Source organism: Salvelinus fontinalis, chromosome 21 (genome assembly GCF_029448725.1).
Source record: "Salvelinus fontinalis isolate EN_2023a chromosome 21, ASM2944872v1, whole genome shotgun sequence".
NCBI lineage: Eukaryota > Metazoa > Chordata > Actinopteri > Salmoniformes > Salmonidae > Salvelinus > Salvelinus fontinalis.
In genome coordinates, this window is record NC_074685.1 from 32,633,103 (window position 1) to 32,660,764 (window position 27,662).

The following is a 27,662-nucleotide window of genomic DNA, read 5'->3' on the forward strand; positions in this document are numbered from 1 at the left end:
GAAAAAAGATCACATTTGACAAAGCGCTTTAGAAACTGTCATGACCCAGTTCCAACATTTTCAAATCATTTATGTTTTGTTACCATAAAACGCGAATGGAGGGCGTTTTCCAGGCGGGATGGTAACGCAAGCGCAGAAATATAATATGGCTCTGATTTATCAATGAAAACATGCGTATATGTTGAAAGCGACACTTTGGTAAATCTCAATTATTTGTCGCGCACGCAAATCTAGAATCTCCATGTAGGCCAGAATTGTGTTAGAAATGTGTGCACGGTTGATAAATGAGGCCCCTGCGCTCTGGTAAAATGAATGCCCTTGTAAATCTGTGCAGACAAGCATTTATTTGAGCAATTGATTTCATGGTTTAGGAGCAGAGGGAAGCTGGCTCCCCTAGGCATTGTGTTTTCACAGTAATATGATCCAGTGGACTCAGGCAAGAAAACATGGGATAGGCCTAAGGTTTCGAACTGAATGAGTGCCATGCAGTATAGCCACGGTCATCAGGTCATCGTGGCCAAAAATGTGTTAAACGTGAAACACTCTTCTGTTAATGGTGTTGAAACAACCTCCTGGCGCAGTTTGTCGAATGCCTATAAGCTATAATGGAACTGTGTTCATCAGGTTATGTAATGAGGTGTTCCCTACTTAAGGATTAAGTCTAAATGGGATTATCACCTAACCTGGAGGTTACCGGAGAGACACGACTGGCCATGTTCACAGGCTGAATGGTGTTAGCTAGGTTCACTGTGGAGTAAAACCAACCAACAGCTATGACGTCTCTTATCTTTTATGCTAATTGTCTACAATGGGTAAGGAACTGTGGCTTTTGCCACACAGGATTTGAACAGTAATGGGAGGGTAGTAGGTACATTCTACTCTGTGAATGAGAAGCATTAACCTCTGTGATGTTGTTTCGTTCTCTCCCTCCTCAGGCCCATGAATGGAGCAAAAACGATGAGCGCCTTCTGGCAGCTGTGGAACACGGGGAGGTGGAGAAGGTGGCCTCTCTCCTCACCAAGAAAGGAGCCAGCGCGGTCAAACTGGACAATGAGGGAAAGTCAGCGTGAGTATCGAGGGTTGAGGGATGGTGTTGAGCCACACACAGATAAGAACCGGGGAATTGGGACAGCTTGGAGATTAGGGAGGTGGGTTTTGCAAACTGAATTAAAGAACAATTTGGAATATGAGTATAGTCATGTTTATTGTTTGAATCAATTACATATTTGCTCATCTTCCCCAGACCATCTAAAACTCCAACACTGATACTGTTTCAGTGCAGAATAGAAGTTGCAGTACGTGGATATTCCCCCGCAGTTCTATGATGACACATCCTACAATAGTTGATAATGATGGAATTGGCCCCGGGCAACTGTTTGACTCAATAAGCCATAGCCCCTGTCACTAGTGGAGATGCTACTGAACTGCCCTAGATACCCTGTTGAAGGAGGGAATAAGTCCTCTGGAGCCAGAGAAGGTTGAGGTATTATCATGGTTAAAGAAAGTTAAAGAAAGTCATGCAAATCACTGGTTCTGAATTATCTGCACCCTGACAATGAGTTGCTAAGTATAGCACCATAGAGATGTAATTATATCTGTACGAGCGTCACTGCCATCATATATCTCCTTTCTTCCTCCTTTTGTCTATCTGTTTAGCTTTGCCCTTCCTACTATTCCATAATGAATATGTGCTAAAGTCTAAATGGCATTTTTTGTTACTCATGATGGGGAAATGATTCAATTGGTGAGCTAATGATTAATAAAATGCACCCCACGCACTGTTTTGGCAAAGGCATTCCTGTGCCCTTCTCTCTTTTCATGTGTACAAACCTGTGAGAATCTATGGCCTTTCATTGATAGCCTATTGAACATAATATAATTCCAATTGTATAGTGTAGGGCATGGTCTCCTTTGTGTTTAACAATCTCCCAAATACCACAAAGCGTGATTGTGTCCTGATATTGTCCTGATTTCTATAGGCTCTGAATGGACTTGACAGGCATGCTCCCACTTCCTAGCTGGACCAGATAATGCAGAGGGACAGTGTTAATGTTTGACCTCTTTCTGACAGTTGTAGACAGAGCACCACCACCAGAGACCAGTGAAAGATAACACCACTGACCTAAATATATGTATTTTGTTTCTGTATTCGGCTGTACCTGCGCCAAAACTATGGTAGTTTTCATTCTATAGCTTGTTCTCCATCTTCCTTTTAAATAGTGAGCCAACATGTTTTCAGCCCTTTTATTTCCAGGACTGATCAAAACTCATTCTTTCTCTTGTCTCTCTGCAGCAGATATACAGTGAGCAATATTTTTGGAACATCAAATCGCAATAAAATCCGTTTCCGATTCGTAATACATATAGAATCGTGAGAATCGCAATACATATCGTATCGGCAAATAAGTACCGTGATAATATCGTATCGTGAGGTCCCTGGCAATTCCCAGCCCTAATTGTGTGGCTGGCTGGTGTGTGCAAATCTCCCTCAAAGTAAATGACTAAATATATATATTACAAATCAATACTTGGAATCAAATGTCTATATAATATCGTCCAAAAAGAATATTGCGATATGTAACTATCAGGCTACATAGGTGTTTTTAATGTCACTCATACAAAGACCACCATTGTTTACGTATCTGACCTTCCAAGGTTTCCCAGAAGGACACACACTGACTGGCATGGCATACCCAAACAGCCAGTGTCGCCATGGAGACTTCTAATTTGTGTGTAATGGGTGGAAACTGCTGGTGTCTGAAAGCACGACATCTCTCATTATTATTATTATTATTATTATTGCAAAACACACACACACACACACACACAGATAATCACGTAATAACTCCGTTTGTGTGTGTGTCCTATGTAGCCTGATTCATTAGGAAAATGCAACTAATTCAGTTCATTACATGACGAGTAATTGCAAATCATTGTCTTAAATTAATATTGATAATATCGTTTTCTAGGAGTTAAATTGTGCCCTTCCACTTGTACTTGTTATCATGAATGAATAAAAATTTATTGACCTTGCAATTGATGTCCCGAGGAAGTGTAATTGGTGTTGAAATGTGGGCTGACTGTGGAAGCTGTTGGAGAATGCTTAATTAAACATTATTTAAAAATGAAACGGACATATCAGGCTGTGCCAGGCATATCAAACATATTAGTCAGGCAAGTGTGTTTGATTAATGCCTTTCCATTCTGTTGGTAATTCATTTCAGCAGATACATTGCGTAAGCTCTATTAAATATTCTAGACACTTAACTTATCTAAACACTTGCTTATCTAAATGTTCCAATATTAGATCATCCATGTTCATTACAAAAAATGTGTTCTTCCAAAAAAACTATGTGAAAGAAATGGTCTCGTTATCTCTTCCAATTAAAATCACAACTTTTCACAGCAGAACTGATTTATTAACAGGTGCAAACACACTTGGATGATTACTCAGTCTGACTACTTCAATATTTCTCTCGTCCTTGGATCAGTCAAAGCCATTCTGAAGAAGTACACCAGAATGTTTGGAATCTGGAACCTGCTCTGCGCTTTCCTTTTTCTACATTTATCTTTCATAGTTTTGAGGAAGACATCCTCTATAGCAGTGGTAATTGCTCTCTGTTGTCGTGTTCTTGAGTTGAATGGAGCTAGAGGCCATGCGGCTGTGTGTGTGTGTGTGTGTGTGTGTGTGTGTGTGTGTGTGTGTGTTAGCTCTGAGTCTGCTTGATGGCCTAGAGCAGAGCTCATTGATCCACAGCAATGCACTCACCCTGTTCTAACACCACATTCCGTAGCACCGAATTCAAAAGTCACCTCGCCACTTAACCTTCTCTTGATGTTTCCAACTTGAAGAAGCAGATCTGGCCAGTGAAAGTCATATTGACAGATCACATTGGTGAAGATTGAATTCTAGTGTTGTTGACCTTTGTTTGCTTTTTGTGTAGGGAATTGTAGTATTTCTTTTCTTCACAATTGATTGCTGTATTTTCTGTTTATTCCTCCAATGACATGTGTAATCTCCACTGTAACATTCCATTGTGTTATACTGATCATCTTGATGTCCTGTCTCTCCTCATACAGTCTCCATGTGGCTGCCACCCGTGGTCAAACTGATTGTCTGGCAGTCATCCTGGCCCATGGAGTGGACACATCAGTCATAGACACCTCAGGTTAGTGGACTGCATTCCTCAGAGTTCCCCAATAGGTGATTTTTATTTGCCACCTTGAGTTTTCTGAGCAATGTTTTTTTGTAAATAATTTCCGTTGTTGGACATAAAAGACTGTCTAATCACCAGGAAATCATTTTGAAGTGATTTAACATATGTTCCCAAGTATTCCCATGCATAAATAGAGGTATATGTGATCGTATCCCAATGTAATCAAGGTTTGAAATGATTCAGTTTTTGTCAAATACTATATCTGTTTGGGATTCTTGCGGTCCAAAAAAACCCACACACACGGCTGAATTGGAACCACTGACATACCTTGTTGTACTGTGCCTGCCCAAAGATCCAGATGAATCATTCTAGGCAGAGCTACTTACATAACATGTGAATATCTCCTGAACATAATGTAGGAGAACATTCACCTATAGACCTAATCTGCCCAGAAACTTTTCTCAAGTATGATTTTACTGCTAATGGTTACAGATATAGACTTGAGACCAGCAGGGCGTTGAATTAAACTGAATCTGCAACAGAAGATATCTCACCTGGATGTATTTTTTTTCCCCCTCAGGTTTTAGTGCTTTACACCTCGCTGCCAAAAACAACCATCAGGAGTGTGCCAAAAAGCTTATACAGGTAAGATGGAGCTACCGAATGAATGAAACTGCAAACGTAAATGTTGACCGACAACTCACTCACTGGCTGTATCGGATGAAGCCATTCATATGTTCTCCGGTAGTTCATCATTATCACCCTTATGTGTGGGTCATTTGTATGCAAGCGAGCTAAAACAGTTGTGCTTTTCGTTGAATCCCAATTTTTTTTTAAAGTGTCTCTCTGACCATTGTAAAGATGGGTTCACTGACTGACTGTAATGTCTTGTGGTTGAGAGGTGTGTCATATCTGGTTGTGTTCTGTCCGGTGGTTCTTAGGTCTGTCCTAGTGCATCTGCTGACCTAACCCATGGCCTCCTCTCTATCCTTCACACAACTATGATATGACCTCAGATCAGCCATGCGTACGCCCACACAATAAACGTCTGTTAATGCATCTGCAGGAGCTTGTGGAAATCAGCAAGTACAGTGGATAGCTTGTTCAAGTCCTGTTGTAGTTCAGGGATTTCTGTGTGCACGAACTGTTGTTAGTCAGTATTTTTAACCTCTATGGGATCGGTGTCATCCCCGCGGGACGGTTGAGCAAACGTAGGCTAATGTGATTAGCATGAGGTTGTAAGTAACAAAAACAATTCCCAGGACATAGACATATCTGATATGGGCAGAACGTTTATATTCCTGTTAATCTAACTGTACTGTCCAATTTACAGTAGCTGTTACAGTGAAGGAATACCATGCTATTGTTTGAGGAGAGTGCACAATTATGAAGATGTATTAATAAATCAATTAGGCACATTTGGGCAGTCTTGATACAACATTTTGACAGATATGCAATTGTTCATTGGATCAGTCTAAAACTTTGCATATACACTGCTGTCATCTAGTGGCCAAAATATAAATTGTGCCTGGGCTGGAATAATACATTATGGCCTTTCTCTTGCATTTCAAAGATGATGGTACTATCTTTTACCAGATCTAATGTGTTATATTCTCCTACATTAATTTCACCTTTCCATAAACTTCAGTGTTTCCTTTTAAATGGTATCAAGAATATGCATATCCTTGCTTCAGGTCTTGAGCTACAGGCTGTTAGATTTGGGTATGTCATTTTAGGCGATAATTGAAAAAAAGGGATCCGATCCTGAAGCAGTTTAACATGTCATAATTGTGTACGTAAAATATGATTTTATGAAGCTGTCAGAATCAAGTCTACACCACAGTGTGCATACAAGACAATACTTGGCCATTAATCAGAATGGCTGACTCTTACTGTAATATGATCTGCGAGTCCATGTTAATTTCATCAACAATAACTATCATGAAAAATACTCTGCAAAACAAGCTATTTTTCCTGACTAAAACTATGACAATAACGAGACTAGATGCCCTGGGAAAAAGCTATAACTATTACAAATTACTTTTCATTTTAGTCTTCAAAAATGTGAGGAGAATTCCATGTGAGACTAATGGACATTTTAATTTGGCATGAAGATGCTTTTTATCTGTTTTGTCCAAATCTAAGCATGCAGCAGAATATTTCATGCAATCCTCTCATTGGCAGAGTTGACATCTTTCAGTTGTGTGGTCTGATTGAACTGATCTGCCCCGCTCTCCCACACAGCTCCCAAGCTGTCACTTCAGTCACACTTTTGAACTGATGCGAAGCCAGCACACTTGACTTGTAACTAACCTCAACTAGAAACAATGTTTACTCTCTCTCTTACTTTAATGTAGGCTATTTTTGCCTTGATTACATCAGAAGCTCTATTTTCCCATGTGCTCTGTTTTTCTCTAGTCTGTGTTGCCACTCTTACACCATGGTCCGCAAATGCTATTTGAGTTAGCTTTTTTCCTATAGCGAAAAACGAATGCTATTTGTTGAATATTAGGAGTGCAGTAATACTTTTGGCATTCTTGTAAAGCTCAAATTCTCCCATTTGCAAGGAAACCTTAGACTGCTGCGCCACTCAGGAGCCCATGATGGGGAGAAAATCTGAGCTGTAAATTGTTTAACCTGTAGCCAAGGCATTCGGAAAGTATTCAGACCCCTTGAATTTTTCAACATTTTGTTACTTTACAGCCTTATTCTAAAATGGATTAAATTGTTTTTTCCCCTCATCAATCTACATACAATATCCCATAATGACAAAGCGTTTTTAGAAATGTTTGCAAATTTACATAAGTATTCAGACCTTTTACTCAACCCTTTGTTGAAGCACCTTCGTCAGCGATTACAGCTTCAAGTCTTCTTGGACATGATGCTACAAGCTTGGCACACCTTTATTTGTGGAGTTTTCCCCATTCTTCTCTCCAGATTCTCTCAAGCTCTGTCAGGTTGGATGGGGAGCGTCACTGCACAGCTTTTTTCAGGTCTCTCCAGGGATGTTTGATCGGGTTCAAGTCCGGGCTCTGACTGGGGCACTCAGGGATATTCAGAGACTTGTGATGAAGCCACTCCTGCGTTGCCTTGGCTGTGTGCTTAGGGTCGTTGGCCTGTTGGAAGGGGAACCTTCGCCCCAGTCTGAGGTTCTGAGCGCTCTGGAGTAAGTTTTCATCAAGGATCTCTCTGTACTTTGCTCCGTTCATCTTTCCCTCGATCCTGACTAGTCTCCCAGTCCCTGCCGCTGAAAAACATCCCCACAGTATGATGCTGCCACCACCATGCTTCACCATGGGGATGGTGCCAGGTTTCCTACAGACGTGACGCTTTGCATTCAGGCCAAAGAGTTCAATCTTGGTTTCATCAGACCAGAGAATCTTGTTTCTCATGGTCTTAGTCCTTTAGCTGCCTTTTGGCAAACTCCAAGCGGGCTGTCATGTGCCTTTTATTGAGGAGTGTCTTTCACCTGGCCACTCTACCATAAAGGCCTGATTGGTGGAGTGCTGCAGAGATGGTTGTCCTTCTGGAAGGTTCTTCCATCTCCACAGAGGAACTCCGGAGCTCTGTCAGAGTGACCATTGGGTTCTTGGTCACCTCCCTGACCAAGGACCTTCTCCCCTCATTGCTCAGTTTGGCCAGGCATCCAGCTCTAGGAAGAGTCTTGGTGGTTCCAAACTTGTTCAATTTAAGAATGATGGAGGCCACTGTGTTCTTGGGGACCTTCAATGCTGCAGGAATTTTTTTGGTACCCATCCCCACATCTGTTCCTCGACACAATTCCTTCAACCTCATGGCTTGGTTTCTGCTCTGACATGCACTGTCAACTTTGGGACCTTATATAGACAGGTGTGTGCCTTTCCAAACCATGTCCAAGCAATTGGATTTGCCACAGGTCGACTCCAATCAAGTTGGCAACAGGATGCACCTGACCTCAATTTCGAGTCTCATAGTAAAGGGTCTGAATACTTATGTAAATAAGGTATTTCTGTTTTTTTTTTTTTTTTATATAAATTTGCAAAAAATTCTATAAAACTGTTTTATTGAGTGTAGATTGGGGATTTCTTTTGTATTTTAGAATAAGGCTGTAACGTAACAAAATGGGGGGGAAAGTCAAGGGGTCTGAATACTTTCCGAATGCACTGTATGATTAATTATGTCTGCCTTTGGTTACACTCTGCCACAATATCAATGTTGCCAGCTAAGTTATACGAGGAGATAGTAAGTGTAGTTGGACAAGGCTATCTGAATGTGCACATGATGGAAGTTGGAGGTAGCCTAAATATTAATTATTTAATAGAAGAAAGAAATGCACTGACTATTATGTGACTAAAATGGCTGTGACTACAACTAGACTAAAATAGTTTTAGTCGACTGATAACTGAAACTAACAATGGATGTAATTACTAAAATGTGACGAAGACTAAAACTAAATCTAAAATAGCTGCCAAAATGAACTCTGCTGTGAGTATATCTGTATGTACATCATCTACTTAATGCTAATATCAGTCCTTCTTATATTTGTTTTTTACCAGCTGAATTCAAAGCTTCAGTGTAGCAATTCTGTACTAAAGCTGTTTTTGTGATCGATATGTAGCCTATCAACAACTGAGGGAACTATTTTCAGTGGGTTCATTTTAAGTGTCTCCGCTAGATTGAGACCATTTTCTAAATAGTTGGGAAGCTGAAGTCAGATTTAATACATATCCTTCCCTCTCTCTGGTAATGCCTGTCACTTGAATGGCCAGCTGAACCACTTGCCCGTACAGATTGACTTGACACACTGTCGGAAACCTGATGCAAAGGCCCTCCCATTAATTCCAAATGAAAATGTGTCTAAAAAATGGCTTATAACGGTGCCTAAAGCTCTCCGGCTTAGTGTGGGATTGTCTGTCAAAGTGTGCATCTCTTTCACTCAAGGAGAGCGAGGTAGAGCGAGAGCTACGTCACAAGGTTATGCGCCCCTCACCTAGCGCTAGATAGAACTTTGTGGTCACAGGTTCACAATTTGACCTTTTCTGACATCTCAGCCGAGCAAGCAGGAAACAGCAGCCAATAGTGGGCTTACTGCACATGCAACAACACACCCATGAGGGAACTTCTCATAAACACAACACTGTCGCTGACCGTTTTCAAAATATACTGAACAAAAATATAAACACAACATGTGATGTGTTGGTCCCATGTTTCACCAGCTGAAATAAAATATCCCAGAAAATGTTTATACGCACAAAGTATATTTCTCTCAAATTTTGTGCACAAATTTGTTACTGAGCATTTCTCCTTTGCCATGATAATCCATCCACCTGACAGGTGTGGCATATCAAGAAGCTAAATTAAACAGCATGATCATTACACAGGTGCAACTTTTGCTGGGGATAATAAAAGGCCAATCTAAAATGTGCAGGTTTGTCACACAACACAATACCACAGATGTCTCAAGTTTTGAGGGAGAGTGCAATTGGCATGCTGACTGCAGGAATGTCCACCAGAGCTGTTGCCAGAGAATTGAATGTTCATTTCTCTACCATAAGCCGCCTCCAACTTTATTTTTGAAAATTTGGCAGTACCTCCAACTGGCCTCACAACTGCAGACCACGTGTAACCACGCCAGTCCAGGATCTCCACATCCGGCTTCTTCACAAGTGGGATTGACTTAGAACAGCTGATGAAACTGAGTATTTCTGTCTTTAATAAAAGCCCTTTTTTGTGGGGGAAAACTCATTCTGATTGGCTGGGCCTGGCTCCCCAGTGGCTGAGCTCCTGCCCAGTCATGTGAAATCCATAGATTAGGGCCTAATGAATGTATTTGAATTGACTGATTTCCTTATAACACAACACACCTTTTATTATAGTCCTATTTTCAGACCATTTCTCTTTCAATCCCTTTCTCTGTAAACCAAGTAGAAAATGCGTGTGCGACACAACAACACACTCAAGTTTAGTGCGCCAGAAATGTATACTGAAGCCAACATTTGACCCAACTTTTCGATAGCAACATATCCTCATACCTTTTTGTCATGTCAACCATCCATTCAAATGAAATCATTCCAGGTGTCCGCTTGGCTTTTGTCTTCATAAACTTTCAGTATCTCTGTCTCCAATCTAGGCTCGATTAGCTACCCCATAAGGTATGAGAATATTTTCTTATCTAAAACGTGGGTGAAATTTGCTTCAGTATATATTTCTCGAGTGCTTAAGTTTATGTGTGTTGTGTTGCTCATGGGACTCTGCTTGGTTTAGGCTAAAGAGAACGCCATTGAAAGAAAGAAATGGCTTGTGACTATAGGACTATAATAAAAGGCGTGTTGGGTGATGTGGTAAAGACGGATGTATTTTGAAAACTGACGGTGACAGTGTTGTGTTTTATGAGGAGTTCTTGTGCGCGTGTTGTTGCACGAGCTGCTGCTTGCTTGGCAGAGATCTCAGAAAATGTCAAATTGTGAACCCGTGACCCAAATGTATCATATACAATGTTTATGTTGCATCGCACAATCGATTGGTCTTCCCAGATTTAGTATGTTCGCTGTGACGGAACGTACATTTTCTTTCCCCGTATATTTTCTGTATTCCATAAAGTTCTATCTAATGCTCAGTGAGGGGCGCATAACCTTGTGACGTAGCTCTCGCTCTAGCTCTACCTTGCTCCCCCTGAGTGAGAGAGGTGCACACTTTGACAGACAGTCCAACACTAAGCAGAGAGGTTTAGGCACTTGGACAAAATTCAGAAATTTGCCGTGGTTCCCCTTTTTAAGGCTCAGACCAATTATTCAAGACAAACATAACAGTGATGGAAAAATAATATGGTAATATAGATGTTGACCTAAGCCTGTGTTTTCCCACCAGAGTAAATGTGTGTTGGATGCTCTGGACAGCTCAGGGAAGACAGCCCTTCATCACGCAGGTAAGACTTGGTTAGAAATAACTTGTATGCAGAAGGCCTCTATAATGCCTACATGAACGTATGACACTTTATGTCTATAGGACATCCCTAGGCATCAGCTCTGGGAAAATTGTAACTTAGGCATTGAAGATTCACACTGAAATGGTGGTGTTCATCACAAATCGATTGAGATCTAATTATATTACTTGAGACCATCAAACCTAGGAGGATAAAATGGCTTGATTATTCCTCTTCTTAGGTGCAGAGCAGCAGATAGCCTATCATCTAAGCACCTGATCTCAATTCCCCTCTTTCAGTCACGGTCCTGTACTCATCCATGACACCATCCATCTCAATGCTGTACCTCAGCTCAAAGTCCTGCTGATGATTACAGAATCGGCCGCGGCTATACGACCAGAATATACCTCGGGGGTTTTCTTATACAGTATATGACAGGAATGTTTCAGTGCCTGGGGTGAACCATACTTTACTAAAGAACATATACATTTAGAGAGGCTTCGGCCAGCAGAGGATGCTTTTATCTGGGGGGCGGGGGCTTGGATCAAAGACTACAGTAAAAAGAGCCATGACAATTGCATAGTAAGAGACTCTACTGACAGGTTTTTTTCTCCAGGGTTCCAACGTCCATCTATGGGTGACTGCAAGATAATTGCACCATGTTGGACACAGTAGGGTTCTATTCAAGCTGCTATAGGAGGAGTCATGCCGGGGGCCTATGGGAGAGCTTTGATACGGCTCTCAAAGTTAGTCAATAACCTGCCGTGGCGTTTTGTATTCGTGCCGTACATAACTCCATGGTAGGCAGGGCATTTTGAGCTCATCAATCCATTTATCTTATTTTTCTCCCTCAGCTGCCAGTGGAAGCATTGGGATTGTCCAAACCTTATGTGAGAACAAGTGTCCGGTAAACATCAAAGACACGGTACGTATGCCATTCGATCAGATACAGTGCAGTTTTCTCATTCAAGTTATTGTTTGTATCATCTTCAACTAAATAAATATCCAGGCCTGAAGTATTATTACTACCCTGTGGGTTGAGAGAAGGCTGTTCCGCATAAATGCTGCATGGAGTAGAGTCCCACTGTACTGTCTCTGCTGTGCCTCAACAAATGACAAGCAAATTAACATCCCCTGACTGACTGTGTGTGCGGCTGAGCATGCAAGTGTGTGTTTGTGGAGTCGATGGTGTGTTATTGTGGCGTTAACGGTGTGTGTGTGTTGGGGGTTCGCTGTGTGTGGGAGGCATACATTGTGTATTTGTGTCGTGGTAGCTGGGCTTGTGGTCTCCAATGGAGACATTTTACATGTCTGTGGTTTCTTTCAGCTCGGTGTTGTTTTTCCTCCTCCTCTTTGGGAGGCGTGATGCCACATCCCTGCTGTACAAGATGTCTCCCTCCCGCCAGCTTCACTGACAAACCCACTCCCAACACATACTCACTCTCATATAAAAATCCCTATGTTACTTCCAATTACGTTAATTGCAGCACAGGGGTCGTATAAAGAGCCGCGAGGGCTTTTATTTATGTAGTGTTTTTAGAGTCCTTCTGATCCAGTAATTTACTGCCAGTTTACCACGGGATACATGTTTAAGAATGTATGTCTCAGTAATATCCAATAGAGCACAGTCCGAACCTCTGATTCAACTCTGCCGTAGAGAAGCATACTCTTCCTTTAGTGAGGGTTTGAGTTACATCCGCTGTCCTCATACTTAATTGTTTGAAACGTTTCTCAAATCCTGCATTTCCTTGTACCTTTGCCAAGTCTATAACGCTGACATAGAGCATTTGTCATCAGCTGGCCGCATGAGAGAAAGTGATACTTAAAACAAGATAGGAATTACGATACTCTTTTGTTAACAAATGAATCAATTTGGCACAATCAAAGACGTTAGCTTTTGATGGGGGAAATATTATAAAAAAGAGCTGTGCTGCAGTGTAGATATCAACCCTCTCCAATCCAGCTGTGGCTTCTCCTCAAGCCTCCCTCATCCTGAAATAGCACAGAACACTGATACACTCCAAGGAACTGGGCGCTGTGGAGGGCCAGGGAGGGAGTCACACACCAGTCAGAGTTTTTTAAGTGCATCGCTTTCTCACCCCACTCAAACCCTGGTTGACACATCTTCATTACTGTGAGCCTGTCATCCTGTCTGTATCTTCCGGATAATAAACACACAAGATAGCTATGTTGTGTTTCTGTTAGAGAGCTATTGCAGCAATCAAAGTCTCTCTCAGAGACAATCGCGGGTAATGGAGGAGTGCTATCCATCCGATCCAAATGGGCTTTGATGCCATCTAAACGGCGGTACATTAGCTGTGTGTGGGCAGAGCCTGCTGTTCAGAAACAGTCTGGCGCGGGAGGCAGTCAATGCTGCGGTATGTATCCTTGTTGAGAGGTTTTGTGAAGTTCACGGAGTATGACCTCACAAGGAGGTGATGGAGACAGTCATCAGCAGCGCACACGTCAAGCCAAAGTACCTCATTTGGCTGCATTTCACATTCAGTGGGATGAGCTGTAGCTAACGCCGGCTCTTACTCCGTGTTACTGTAGGTCAACACCACTATCGCCGTGGTTCACAGTGAAGGGTGAACCTGGATCCCGGTCTCTCTCACATCTGGATCTAATTCATCTTCTCTTCTAACAGAAAGGGCTGGGAAAAAACATGCCAACTTGTTAATACTTGACGTGCCACATGCCTATATATCTTCTTTAAATACTGTAAATGCTGCCAAAATGATGTAACAAAGAGAGAATTCCTGGGATTGGCGGTTTTTGAACATTCACAGTCGCTGAGGGGTGAATGTTTACCGTGTGGTTGGCTGTAATCCATGTTTATGTCAACACACCGATAAAACACACAGAGACAGAACTATGTCAATGCCATTACAGGATGGTGATGAGGTACTTACTGTAGTCACGCAGGCCTCTCAAATGCAGGAGCGAATGGAGTAGAAATATGGGAAACTATAGCCAGTGGGACACATTATTGCTGTAACAATGTGGCTTTGCTAGGACCCTGGGCACTCCTTCATGGTTAACCCTCCAATCTCTGTGTGTCGGGCCAGACAGCCTTAGCCACAGCTTTCTGTGGTGCACCGTGCTGAGTGCTGAGATTACACATGGTTTTAATGTTAGATTGTTACATTAGCCTCCTGGGCCCTGGCAGCCAGCCTCTGCTCTGCTGGCCTAAACCACAGATGCCATACTGTAGCTTTATTTAGGCATGAGGATCAGTCCACGTATTTCTCATCCCCTTGTTTGCCCCCAGACTGTGAGGGGTATGAAAACATTCACACTCTGGACAACATTCACACTCTGCGACTGCCAGGGCTTTGTCTGCCAGAGATGAGGAAAGCAGGACTTTTGTCTTGTTCTGTTTTCAAGACGAAAGTTAGGCCTTTCGGCTGGTAAGTACATGACATAAGGCCCTTAGAAACCCACATAATAGCTTTGCCCTTGCTGGTGTGTGTTCGTTTAACACTAAGCAGCTCTGACACATCTCTGAAGCCCATTTAGATTCCTCAAGTGTCAAATGTTGTATTGGTCACACCTACACTCAATGGCTAGGGTTCATTCCTCTTTCCTACCAAGGTTTATCTGATCTCTCTTCATTGGAGCCAGTTTGCTACATCAGGAAAATAATCCTGCAGCAACAGGAAATGTGAATTATTATGCGGATTATAATAAATTGACCTTTTTGTAGGGGTTGATACATTTTTGTAAGAGAAAATCCAGTCCGAAGCCTTTTTAAACCTCAAATAGCCTACAAGTTTTACATTTCATGCATTGCTGGAAAGTTCTCCTGCAACAGGATTATCAAATTTAAGATCCTACACCTGTATAGACATACACACACACACTAACTAAAACTGTACAGTATGGTCTGAAAAGATTCCCATGTTATTTAGCAGAAATCACCCCAGTGACAAATAATATGGTCTAACTGTCCAGAGTGTGGTCTGAACGTCGGATATGTTAAACAACTCGGAAGGTTCCATTTTATACACGAGAGTATCATCCAAGGTCATTCTTGGTGAATAAGAGCTGTCACTGTCAGGTTTCTCACACCTGGCTGTCAGGAGCCTCACCACCTTGACAGAGCTGGTAGTCTACGTCTAGACAAGGTCTTGGAAATGTAAATATCACCAGAGAAATCACTCAACCTACTAGTTATGGTATGTGACGTGTATCTCTGGGGAAAGTATATTGTATGTTGCAAATGGTGAAATTATTTTTAAACTGGCTCCTGGTTTTAGTGTATGGTAGAAGTTAGAAGTAATTCAGTTACTTTGGAGTTGATTTTGAAGGTACAGATGTAGTATCTTAATTTGATCACCGCGTTGCAGGAGAATTTCCTGCTGATACATTTTTCACACGGGAAAATCAAGTCAGAAATTTGCAGGAGAATTTCCTGCAACACAGGAAACAAAACATTTGTTGTGAATTCGAGGTTTAAAAAGGCTTCTAAAGTTTGCAATTTCCACTTAGAAATTTCTGACTTGATTGTCCCCTGTGAAAAATGTATCAACCGCTACAAAAATGGCCATGAATTATAATCCACATAATAATTAAGTGTGTAAATCCTCCTGATTGTGTTAAGAGTCAACGCCCAGGGCAGTGTGTGTAATGTCCTGTGAAGCAGACAGGCTGCGCATGTAGATATTGCCTGCCTCTGCTTTTGATGAGGTGTCAGTTTCCTAAACCTTATTATTAAGACAAGCCAAACCCTGGGAAAGAAAGGATATAAGGAAAGGAATTTAGAAAATATGTGGAACGTATGTGGGTGGCTGGCTGTGTTGTGTACATTATTTGATAAGGAGGACTGTCTGTGCATGGGACGGAGAACGCTGTGTGTGGAGGGGTGTACGAAGGGGTCTGTGTGTGTGTGTGTGTGTATGTGTGTGAGAGAGAGAGGGGGGTAGAGTAAAGTTTCTCTTTTTCCCTCTCTGAGCTGTGGGGGAGAATGGCTAACTCCGCATGCCAAAATAATATAATAAAAGGCCTTTGCTCTGGTTTGTTTGAGTGGAGGTTGGAGCTATAAAGTCATGCTTTTATTTTAGCAGGATGCTGAATGATGTAGCCCAGCCTGTTACCACTCATCAAAGCTCCAATTGTCTTCTTAGGAATTGCATTGTGGTCATAGACTACATGAGCGAATCAGCTGGTTTTTCTCTGTGCTATGCGTCTGGTATGTTTTCATTGCAGCAGACCAAACAATGCTTCTAGTGTGCAGCAGCTGAATATGTACTGTAGCGCTTACATTCCAATCACTTCTCCCACTTCTTCCTTTCCCGGGAAACAAGGTTGTGGATCCTTTAACAGTACAGTATGTGATGTCAGTATGTCAGTTCGGTACAGTATGTGATGTCAGTATGTCAGTTCGGTACAGTATGTGATGTCAGTATGTCAGTTCGGTACAGTATGTAATGTCAGTATGTCAGTTCGGTACAGTATGTGATGTCAGTATGTCAGTTCGGTACAGTATGTGATGTCACTATGTCAGTTCGGTACAGTATGTGATGTCAGTATGTCAGTTCGGTACAGTATGTAATGTCAGTTCGGTACAGTATGTGATGTCACTATGTCAGTTCGGTACAGTATGTGATGTCAGTATGTCAGTTCGGTACAGTATGTGATGTCACTATGTCAGTTCGGTACAGTATGTGATGTCACTATGTCAGTTCGGTACAGTATGTGATGTCAGTATGTCAGTTCGGTACAGTATGTGATGTCAGTATGTCAGTTCGGTACAGTATGTGATGTCAGTATGTCAGTTCGGTACAGTATGTGATGTCAGTATGTCAGTTCGGTACAGTATGTGATGTCAGTATGTCAGTTCGGTACAGTATGTGATGTCAGTATGTCAGTTCGGTACAGTATGTGATGTCAGTATGTCAGTTCGGTACAGTATGTGTGCTTCTGTGTTCACCTGCTCTGATCAAGGCATCTGAACAGACCGTCTACACAGGATACTGTTACTGTGAGTGAACTATGATGTGTGGGTCCTGCAGGATGGCCTCAGCCCCCTGCTGCTGTCCGCCAGACACGCCCAGGCGGAGGTGTGCGGCAGCCTCCTGGACTGGGGAGCCGACGTCAACGCGTGTGATAAGAACGGCAGGTAGGGGAGGACTCATCTGGCAGATCACACGTGCCTTCCACTTCATAACTTCATTTCATCATTACAGGGTTGTCTACAAGCACGTTACCTTATACTGCCTTGATGGTGAGGATGATGATAATGGTGAGGGTGAGGATGGTGAAGATGAGAATGATGATGGTGAGGATGGTGAGGATGAGGATGGTGAAGATGAGAATGATGATGGTAAGGATGATGATAATGGTGAGGATGAGGATGGTGAAGATGAGAATGATGATGGTGAGGGTGAGGATGGTGAGAAGGAGGATGATGATGTTAATGATGAGTATTGTGATGACGACAATGACGATACTATTTCTGACTGTGTGATACAGGACAGCGGTGATGCTGGCCAGTGAAAGCAGCAGTGTGTCTGTAGTGGAGGTTCTGGTCCAGAGAGGAGCTGACCTCCAGGCTGTGGACTCTTTGGGTCACGACGTCCTGCACTACGCCAAAATGTCTGGCAGCATTGAAGTCAAGGCCATCCTCACTGCGGCGCTGCACAAGGCCCACTCCGACTCAGGTGAGACAGGAACTGTCTTCATTACTGGATCGTGCCTTGTATGAGGCAGTTAACCAGAGACTAGCAGACTCCTTCAGGCTTCATTTCCCTTCAAATCTATTTGAGGTGTGTGGAAGTTATGAAATTCAAGCACAGTGTTTCCCAACTCCAGTCCTCCAGTTCCCTCAACAATACACATTTTTGTTGTAGCCCCGGACAAGCACACATGTTCCAACGTGTCAACTAGTCATCAAGCCCTCAGTGAGTTGAATCATGTGTTTTTCTCCGCGGCTACATCACAAATGTGTGCTGTTGGGGGTACTGGAGGACTGGAGTTGGGAGTCGCTGCTCTAGCAAACTTCTAAAGGCTTAATTCTTTTCAGGTGTATGGAAGTTATTACATTCAAGATTTCGGATGTTAATAGCTGTTGGTTGTAACATGATGCATTGCGTAAATTTATAGAAAGAAATATGTTTTGATTAGACAAACGTTGGGCTTTTCTTTCCTTTTCTCCATAATCTACCCAGATACATCATTGACCTCTTTGTGGTCAAGCTTTGAAATGCAACTTTTCAGTTTGCCTGTTATGCAGAATTGACCCAACACTGCCATCTTCAGGCTGTCCCTTGAATGTTGTTTTTTCCCCCCTTCTCTCCTCATTCACAGACACCCCGAAGTCTCCAAAGTCCCCCCAAACTCCTCAGGTAAGTTACCGGTACTTCAGCTTCTGCAATCTTTCTATCTTCTTCCAAACTTCACAACTGCAACCAGTTGTCCTGCTCATTGACCCTACACACATTCACTTGATTTGAACGTGATAAATTACACTTGTTAGTCTAATCAGAAGGAATAATACACAATAAACAGTCAAAACCAACCTCTTTCCACAGTATCATCATTAAACAACCTAATCTAATCTTGAAAGAGACTGAAAGCTTTCTTTTTAAACCTTATGTTTTTTTTACATAATGAAACTCGTTTTGAAATGCACTTCAAGCATTTAATTTTTTTTGTATTTCATTTAACTAGGCAAGTCAGTTAAGAACAAATTCTTATTTACAATGACGGCCTACCAGGGAACAGTGGGTTAACTGCCTTGTTCAGGGGTAGAACGACAGATTTTTACCTTGTCAGCTCGGGGATTCGATCCAGCAACCTTTCGGTTACTGGCCCAACACTCTAACCACTAGGCTACCTGCCACCCCAAAACAGGACAATGTATGAGCATGAATCTAACACCTTAGCTAAACAGATCAATCGCCAAGCCCTTGCTACTCCTGGATAAATACCTTCTCTTTGATTTAAAAGTTCTCCAAATGTTTGATTCTTCTTTTTCACTAGCTAACCTAACTAAACACTGCGGGATCGTTCTTCTGTTTTTGTTCTTCTTTCTTCCCACTCCTTCACTTACACCTCAGCATGATCAAGTGGCTAGGTTAGGCGGCGATCGAAGCACAACTCCCAAAAAACGAAAAGCACCTCCACCTCCCATAAGTCCTGTGCAGGTAAAGGCATGTCTCTCTCTGTCTGCCAGTCAGTCTGCCTGCCAGTCAGTCTGCCTGCCAGTCAGTCTGCCTGCCAGTCAGTCTGCCTGTCTGTTTTCGGCCTGTTTGTTTCCCGCCTGTGTGGCTATCTATGTATCTGCTTCCCTTTTGATTGATCCTTAGCCCTGTTTGTGTCAGGTAACGCTTTACTTTGACTCTGAACGAAGTTCTTGAACGTTGTAAAATGTGTTTACCTCGTTGTGTGTCTGTTTGAATTCCCAGTAGTAATTACTGTGTCTATAGAGCAGAACACTTAAGAAATGTAATTAGTGTTTTGTGTTTTCCAACTTTCTAGATGCCTAGTCCTTACTCTCTTGCATACATGGCCCCAATTGAAACTCCAGTCTTCAGTAAAAATTTTACTGTGTTTACCTTTGTATCTGTTTGGATTCCCAGTGTTGTCCTTAAATGTTTTGGACCCTCACCCTGCTTGTCTACTTCTTTCATTCAAGGGCTCTTTGTATTCAGTGCATTAGGGTTGTTATTCTGTGTGTCTCAGTGTAATTGTATGTATTGACTATTGCTGGAGAACTGTAACTGAAATGTCTAGTTCCCGAACGCAGGAATAAACGGGGGGAAATGTAATTATGTTTTATGTTTCCAAACTTTCTAGATGTCTAGCCCCAACTCTCCCGCGTACATGACCCCAAATGAAACTCCGGTCTCCAGTAATAGTTTTGGATCTAAAGTATTTCATTATAAGGTACAAGCACTTACACTCAAGCATTTCTTAGAAGTTATTACATTTAAAAGAATAGCTCTTTTCTCTAAAGTATTATCTTGGTTGTTGTCCGTCATGTTTTTGTTCTGTGTCGATATTTTTGTTTATGTTGGTTTTGTTCACTGCTCGCTCTCTCTCTCTCTCTCGTCTGTCCCCCCCCCCCCCCCCAGTCTCAGGAGGAGGAGTTGCAGAGCGTGTCTCTGAGGGAGGAGGTGGAGAAGCTACAGGGGGAGAAGTGCATGCTGCTGGAGACCATTGAGGATCTGAAGCAGATTGTGGACCAGACTGTGACTATGAGCCAGACGGAGCCGGGGCCCAAGGCGAGTTACAGCTACAGCGCAGGCCTTTAATATCACTTGCCTGAGCTGCTTTGATCCCAGGCCTCTAGCATTCTCTGTCCCATTTCTATCTCTCTGGAACCCATTTATACAGCTGCTGTGCTGGGTTTTTAATGGCTGGGGATGTTCAGGTAGAGAATCCTGTCTGCTCCAGGGCACTGTCCTGCTGTAGCTCAACACCACACACAGTCACCCACACTGTTGACTAATATTACTACATGTACTAATGGAAGGTTATGGAAGTCTCATGAGATGCCCCAAGAACTTAACATATTCCCTGGTAGTCCAAACCATTGCAGGTTAACTGTATAATTGTGTTGATACAGGCAGAGGACTGTGGGAAGGTAGACTCAGCTCTAGTAGTGGCCCTACAAGCAAAGATTACTGCTCTGTCTCTGGAGAACCAGCAGTTAGCCCAGATACTCAAGGTAAGCTGTCAAACGAAACAACTCGTCATTCCAAGAGCGTAGATATCCCATTATAGTGATAATAGGCCTTTTCTCTGTCAATAGTAATACCAGTGTTTTGTTTACTATAATTCGTCACTCTACATAAGAAATATCCATTAAGATCCTAATAATCGACTAAACCGTGTTTACTTATTTTTCCTTAATCTCATCTCTCCATCTCCCTGTAGAAGCGTCCGTCTCCCCAGGGAGGTGAGGGTGGCCATGAGGACTCGTCCCGTCCGGATAGTATGAACTCTAACGCCTCCTACCACACCACCCACGAGTCCCCCAGCGAGGCCCTGATCCAGCCTCAGGGGACCGAGGAGGACATGTCTGAAGGGTCCGCCCTGGAGCTCAGCAGCACCTCCCTGAGACAGGAGGAGGAAGAGGGTGAGGAGGGGGGGAAGGAGGGAGGCGAGGAGGAGATCAGGCTGCTGAGGGAGACCCTAGGGAGCATCCAGTCCAAACTACAGGAGACGCAGAAGGAGAACCGCACGCTCCATGCCAGGTTCATACCTGAGCAGGATGAGGAGACGGGAAGGGAGGGAAAGGTGCTGCTTGAGAGTCTAGCAGAGCTCCAGGCCAAGCTGACGGAGACACAGGAGAAACACCAGCAGGCCAGAGAGGAGGTGCTGGCCCTTAGGGCACAGATTGAAAGAGGAGGTGGTGAAGGAAGGGAATTGGCAGAGCAGGAGCTCCAGAGACTGAGAAGCTCTCTGGAGCAGGAAGTGAAAGAGCTGAGGTCCCAGCTGGCCCAGTCAGGGCAGCAGAGGGAGAGGGATGTAGGCCGGATCAGGGAGCTGGAGGCCAGGCTGAAGGCAGCAGACCACAGCTCTGATCACGATAAGAGCTTGCTGGTTGACCGGTTCAAGGAGGCACAGGAGGAAATCAGGATGCTGCAGGAAGCCCTGAGGGGGACGGTCCCTGTGGAGGCTGCAGCTAATGACTTTGAGGAGATGAAGGGTGAGCTGGGGAGTGTGATTGATGGGCTGCAGCGCCGCCTGCTGGAGCTCTCCAAGTCCTACAGCGAGGCCAAGAGTGAACTGAGCTCCACCAGGAACCAGCTGGAGGAGACCCGGGCTGTCAAGTCTAAGCCTGGCAGCCCTGTATTCTCCCCAGTCAAAGAGCAGGACATGCTGAGGAGCAGAGTGGAGGAGCTGCAGGCATTGTTAGCCGACACACAGAGCAAGTACTCAGCCTCTCTGGAGGAGATTGTCCTCCTGAAGCAGGAGGCTGATGCTCTTGCCCAGGGGTCAGTGGCGTTAGCTGACCACACCCAGGTGGTGTCCTCTCTGGGCAGCGCCATCAAGGACCTGGAGGACCAGGCAGACGCTCTGAGACAACAGCTGTCCCAGAGGGCCCTGCAGGTGGACGCCCTACAGAACAGACTGACCGTGGAGAAGGACCACACACCGGACGACTCTATATCACGGCTGGAGCATGAGCAGATGAGAGGGGGTCTGGAGACTGAGGTGGGCCATCTGACGCAGCTCCTCCAGGGGGCCCTGAGGAAGCAGGATGAGGTGGCTCTGGAGGCGGCTGCAGCGTGGCAGGAGCTGAAGGAGGGGAGGAGCGAGAGGGAGGCCCTGCAGGAGCTGGCCGTCAGCAGGGAGAAGGAGAACCACACTCTGAGCACCAAGCTCAGAGGTGCCCAGGATGCCATAGCTCAGCTGAAGAAGCTGGTGGAGGGACACGTCAGCTCAGAGAGAGAGAAGAATAAGAAGGTTTGTAAGTTACAGCTGTCTGTTGGTAGAGTGTTTAGTACAATGTTCACCAGTAATAATATAGCAAAGTTCTCTGGTTTGGCAAAGAAAATACTTTGAGTTTAGAAAGCTATCCCTGTATTTTGCTTCCTCAGTACATGTTGATTTGTTATGGCCATGATAGACAATCAGTTTCGTCTAAACCCTTGTATTGATCCCCCGCGTTGTTTGTGTCTCAGATTGATGACCTGTCGAGAGAGGTGGGGAAGTTAAAGGATGCCTTAAATAGCCTATCCCAGCTGTCCTACAGCGCAGGCTCTGCAAAGAGACAGCAGACCCTGCAGCAGCAGCAGTTGGACAGCCTACAGCAGCAAGTCAAGCAGCTGCAGTACCAGCTAGGGGTGAGTCGTGAGTCATACACCTTCACACTATAGCTAATATGGCTCATTCAACCATGAATCAGTATACTACATTCACCCGCACTCCGATAGCGTCAGAGAAGACAGGATACACTGTTTACACAAATCCCTTCGGCTAAGGACTTTCCTGGAACAACTGCCAGACAGTTGGAAGCGGAATTGCGATGAATGATGTGGTGAAATGTTAAAATGAAGATCTCTGTACTGTCATGATTAGCCTCCGTGTTAGAGCCAAGAGATGTAATGTACTGATCCAGGGCATCCTCCTCTGGTCCAGGACATAATGAGACGCAGGAATGTGTGGGCTGGGAGGCCAAACGGGATCCTCCTGTATCTCACCATCTGCTGCTGCTTGTCACAGGCTGCACACGGCTTCTTACGCCTCGATCACACCGACAGCGTCATTGTATTTTAGTACACCAGAAGTCCATTCCTTCCCAACGGAACGCTGCGTTTGCATTACGTTGCAGAGGCAGTTGCAGTGCGTTCTGGGTGGTGTATACGTTGGCTTTATCAAACATATACATCAAACTGTATGTGTAGATGGCTTGACAGAAATGGTAGCAGAAGGCGAATGTTGGAACTTTTGTTGCGCACATATCCAGATGATGCTGCGTACTATTTTTGCGCATTAACGCTGTCGGTGTGATCAAGGCGTTAGTCATTGACCACTCTGTTCCTCTGGATGTACTGTGCAAATCAGATGGCTCTGAGGAAGGACATTTGACATGTAGATGCTGATCTTCGAAGGATGTCTACTGTAGTTTCTGTTTTCTGTTTCTGTCACTGCTGAGTGCTTGCCTAAAATGTGCAGTCTTTGGTTTATTGCTTATATTTCGTAAGTCTGAGCAGTTTCATCATGTTTTTTATAGCTAATGTATGATATTCCACTAGCTAATTGGTTAACGCGCTAGCCTGTTTCTGCATCTCTTTACTATAGGAGTCAAAGAGGCAGCACCATGAGATAGTGTCCGTCTACAGGATGCATCTCCTATACGCCGTCCAGGTACGTTTTTATGCATACTGGGTACTCTGTGATTTTCATATTAAATGGCGCAGGTGTGGTTTTAATGGTATTACGTCATTGCTTTATTCCTCATAGGGTCAGATGGATGAGGACGTTCAGAAAGCCTTGAAGCAGATTCTGAGGATGTGCAAGATGCCAACAGAAGCCAAGTGAAGTGTCTGAGATGGAGCAGTCTGTTTATCTACTGCCAGTGCTGGAGAGGAGACAAGGAAACGACATCTTTACACGCTGGTCTCCTTACCTACATGGCCTGTCACACGTCTGCCACATCCGTCAATCAAACACACACGTCCATCAAAATCAAAGATAATGATTCTTTATTTGTCTACAAACTATTTCAGAGGGGAGCTACAATATGAAGACTCCTTGTCATTAGATTTGAATGGCATCCTGTCTTTGACCTAGCAGTGTTAGTTTTGTATTGTTGTCAATTAGTTTTTAATTGTAGCACTGGTTTTCATGACATAATGATATAATCCAATTTTTGGGACCTCTGCATGCAATTTTTCCTAAATCAACCACATGCAAAATGCTTTTTCGGCACTTTTATCAATATTTTCCTAATAGCATAAAACTTTTATGAAAACGAAGAGTTTCAAATGTATGGAAGATTTTTCTAGATACATTCATGACATGAAAACAAAGAAGTTTGGTAGTTGTATTTTTGAACAACCCAATTTGGGGGTTTTGTATGAATTCAATATTTTGTGTGATAACCTAGGCCCTTTTTAGTGTCTGCGATCTGTGAATGCCAATTTGGGGGTTTTGTCCTCATTTATACCATATTCCCTTGGAGGCTTTTTAAATCAATATGACTTTATGAACAGAATTGACCTTTTGAGTAATGTAACCCCCCATTGATATTTATTGAGCAATTATCCAGTACTTGAAGGGTGAGGTGGTATCAGATCTCTGGGGTGTGTCTCTCTGAGGACAGAACATACCCATGTGACTAATGCACTTTCATCATGCTGTACTCCCATTCAAACTCTATATTGCCTCAGCAGATTACCTGTCCCATCCGGGACATCTTAGTTTCTGTGTCCCATGTGCCTGATCTTCCTGTGTTGAAGCCTGGCAGACTTGTCTTGATTCTTGATCTTTTTCCCTCGTTTTGTAATATCATTATAGTGTAAGAACTGTAGCAGGTAGTCATATTTTGTGTTTTTTTGAGGGGGGGGGGGGGTGAAACAACCACCTATTTCAGTGTTGCTATACTGTATCTTGGTATGGCGGCATGTGAGTCTGTTAGACTGTTGAGCAAGTTGCTCAGCCTCATTCAATCCACTTCATCCACATACTGTACATGAGCAGTAGAGGAGGAATAGTATAGTAAAAAGTAAACACCATAAAACACGAAGGTCATTACTTATAAGTAGGGCTATAATCTCTGGTGGACAGATGCATGTAACATAATGGTACTAGCATCTGTCGACAGACTGGGATGCGTTACCAACGAGGAACTTTGTTCTGGTAAGCAGATTCTTCATCATTTGGACAAATCACGATTCTGCGCGCTCTCATTTTTCGGAAGGGGACATTCGGCCCATAGACTTGCCCGATACTGGCTGATTTTTCCCGTTTGGGTGGAGACTTAGCTAGTCTTGTTCAAGAGGCCAGGGTTCCGGTCTAGAAGCACGATTTCGACTGCACCTACAGTCTTTCTTCGGTACTGCAGCTTAACTGATGCCCGGCCCAGAAAGACAATTCACATAGACGATACCTTAGAGAAATCACATTTAAAAAGTCCCAAAAAGACACTTAAGTCATCACCATTGAATTATTTAAATAATTGTCGCTGGGGCAGATTCGTTTTTTAAAACATTTTCATTCACAGCCGAACATATAAAAATGTTCTATTCATCCAATGTCTGTCATGTTTTTGGATGACATGATGATGTCGTCACTAATGGCTCTGCTCCCTGTGTGCACTGAGTGCTAGTGAGTTGGGCTGAGTAAACCGGATGCAACCCGAATATAGATGGTCAACGAATCGGCGTATGCAAACGTGAGTAGGTTACGTTTAAAACAACGGTCGGGCATTTTAGACGCTTTCTCTAGTTCTTCTAGCTTAGTGGTCTCGTTAGTTAGTACATTTTTTAACACGTCTCCCTCCCAGAAATGAATCGATCATCTGACGCAAACACGCAATATTTTTGTTCTGGATGTCCGAGATTAGTAGGGCTCCAATGTGTCATTGGTGCTGTGTTAACTTTAAAGCAAGTGCTGTGTCATTGTGGCCTGGTAAGAGTAAGAACTGCACCATTTCATCCCTGCACTGCCACTGTTGACCTCTACAAATCATGTATTTTACAATAGCCCATGGAATCTCTTTTGAAAACAAGCACCATTATAGTTGTACCACTAAAATGGTACAAGGAACAATGCTGAAGATGCATCCAATGAGAAATAGTTGAGTATATTAGTGGGTTGAACACTCTCTTACATTGACTGTGCCATGTATAACCCAGTGCACTCCCATAGTGATCACAGTGATGTGCAATTACATCAGACGGGATATGCAGGATGACTCCAGTTATGGATGATATACATAACCCGAACATATACATACCATCACAGTGCTGTACTCTGGTTTTAGCATACATTTCTGCTCTTTGGGCTCCTCACTGTGTTTACACAGGCAGCCCAATTCTGATCTTTTGCCCAATTATGGGCAAACTATCTGATCTGATTGGTCAAAAGACCAACATATCAGTATTGGGCTCCCTGTGTAAACACAGGCGAAATGATTTAGGATGATCCACTACAGCGGAGTAATAGAATATAGTAGAACATGATGAAGACAGGAGTAAAGTTGTCCTTATATCCCACGTCGCTCAATGAGTTTCTCTAACAACTCTTGTTAATAAGGTAAAAAGAAGACTCCTCTCTGTGACAGAGGTTAATAAGCATTGGCTGAATGTTTTACATTTAGAAAGGGATAAGGATGAGATGCCCCTTGTCTCCTGTTGTTTTTACAACCGTTTTTGTAATGGAAACTGATTTTGATGTGTTTGTTTGCCAGTTGTTTTTCACCCAATTCAATAAATTGTGAAGACGTTGCCTTTTTCATAAATATGGTGTGTATTGATCCAATTGGCTGTGGGGATGATTGCTTTTTATTTCAACCCCTGCCAGAGAGCCCAAGGGCCCTAATCAAAAATCAATTAGGATGACAGAGGGGATTCTGCCAAACAATAAAGAATGACTAGCTCTGATTTCCACACATACCACTTTTGGTGACGTAAAGCAGGTGGACATAATTTGTTCTCTGGAAAACGTACTTCTTTTTAGAAGTTGTAGAGCATTAGATGGATGTTGAAATGGTAAGCGGCTCATGTTTCCCCAGGCATGGCTGTCTGTGTTATATGTATAATGGCTATTAGATAAGGATTTATCTCTATTAGCCTAACAGCAGACTGCGTTTACAGCCCTGATGACATCCTCCTTTTGTATACAGGGACCTGTTTCAAAGACTTTTGACCTATGCCCTATCTCTGGTCATTATTCATGTCTGTTCCTCTCAGGCCTAGATTCAATCTGTAGCGCAGAAGGTTGAGGAGACCCCATTCAAGGTAAATGCTGCCATGGCCGTAACTAATTTGAAAAAAATAAATGAATAATAAAAATATATATTTTGTACACAAAGAAAATCAATTACGGGTCAGCATGGAAAATGTAGCTCCCAGTGTTGATCAAAGCTCAGAACGCTTATATCCTTGATCTGACTGAGTTCTATTCGCACCTGCCTCTTTGCGAAT

At 43.2% G+C, this 27,662-nt stretch overlaps 1 protein-coding gene across 1 annotated transcript in view; it reads left to right on the forward strand.

Moving 5' to 3' along the window:
• Positions 1 to 26,964, forward strand: part of rai14 (retinoic acid induced 14) — a 44,133-nt gene extending 17,169 nt beyond the window's left edge. Inside the window, exons 3-18 of the mRNA XM_055874843.1 lie at positions 936 to 1,066; positions 4,081 to 4,169; positions 4,738 to 4,802; positions 11,004 to 11,061; positions 11,913 to 11,983; positions 17,073 to 17,179; positions 17,533 to 17,720; positions 18,367 to 18,404; positions 19,119 to 19,205; positions 19,858 to 19,947; positions 20,136 to 20,289; positions 20,634 to 20,731; positions 20,941 to 22,476; positions 22,695 to 22,856; positions 23,815 to 23,880; positions 23,977 to 26,964. Of these exons, the coding sequence (XP_055730818.1) occupies positions 936 to 1,066; positions 4,081 to 4,169; positions 4,738 to 4,802; positions 11,004 to 11,061; positions 11,913 to 11,983; positions 17,073 to 17,179; positions 17,533 to 17,720; positions 18,367 to 18,404; positions 19,119 to 19,205; positions 19,858 to 19,947; positions 20,136 to 20,289; positions 20,634 to 20,731; positions 20,941 to 22,476; positions 22,695 to 22,856; positions 23,815 to 23,880; positions 23,977 to 24,054 (3,018 nt within the window). The 3' untranslated portion in view covers positions 24,055 to 26,964. The remainder of the gene's footprint in view (positions 1 to 935; positions 1,067 to 4,080; positions 4,170 to 4,737; positions 4,803 to 11,003; positions 11,062 to 11,912; positions 11,984 to 17,072; positions 17,180 to 17,532; positions 17,721 to 18,366; positions 18,405 to 19,118; positions 19,206 to 19,857; positions 19,948 to 20,135; positions 20,290 to 20,633; positions 20,732 to 20,940; positions 22,477 to 22,694; positions 22,857 to 23,814; positions 23,881 to 23,976) is intronic.
• The last annotated feature ends 698 nt before the right edge of the window (positions 26,965 to 27,662 follow it).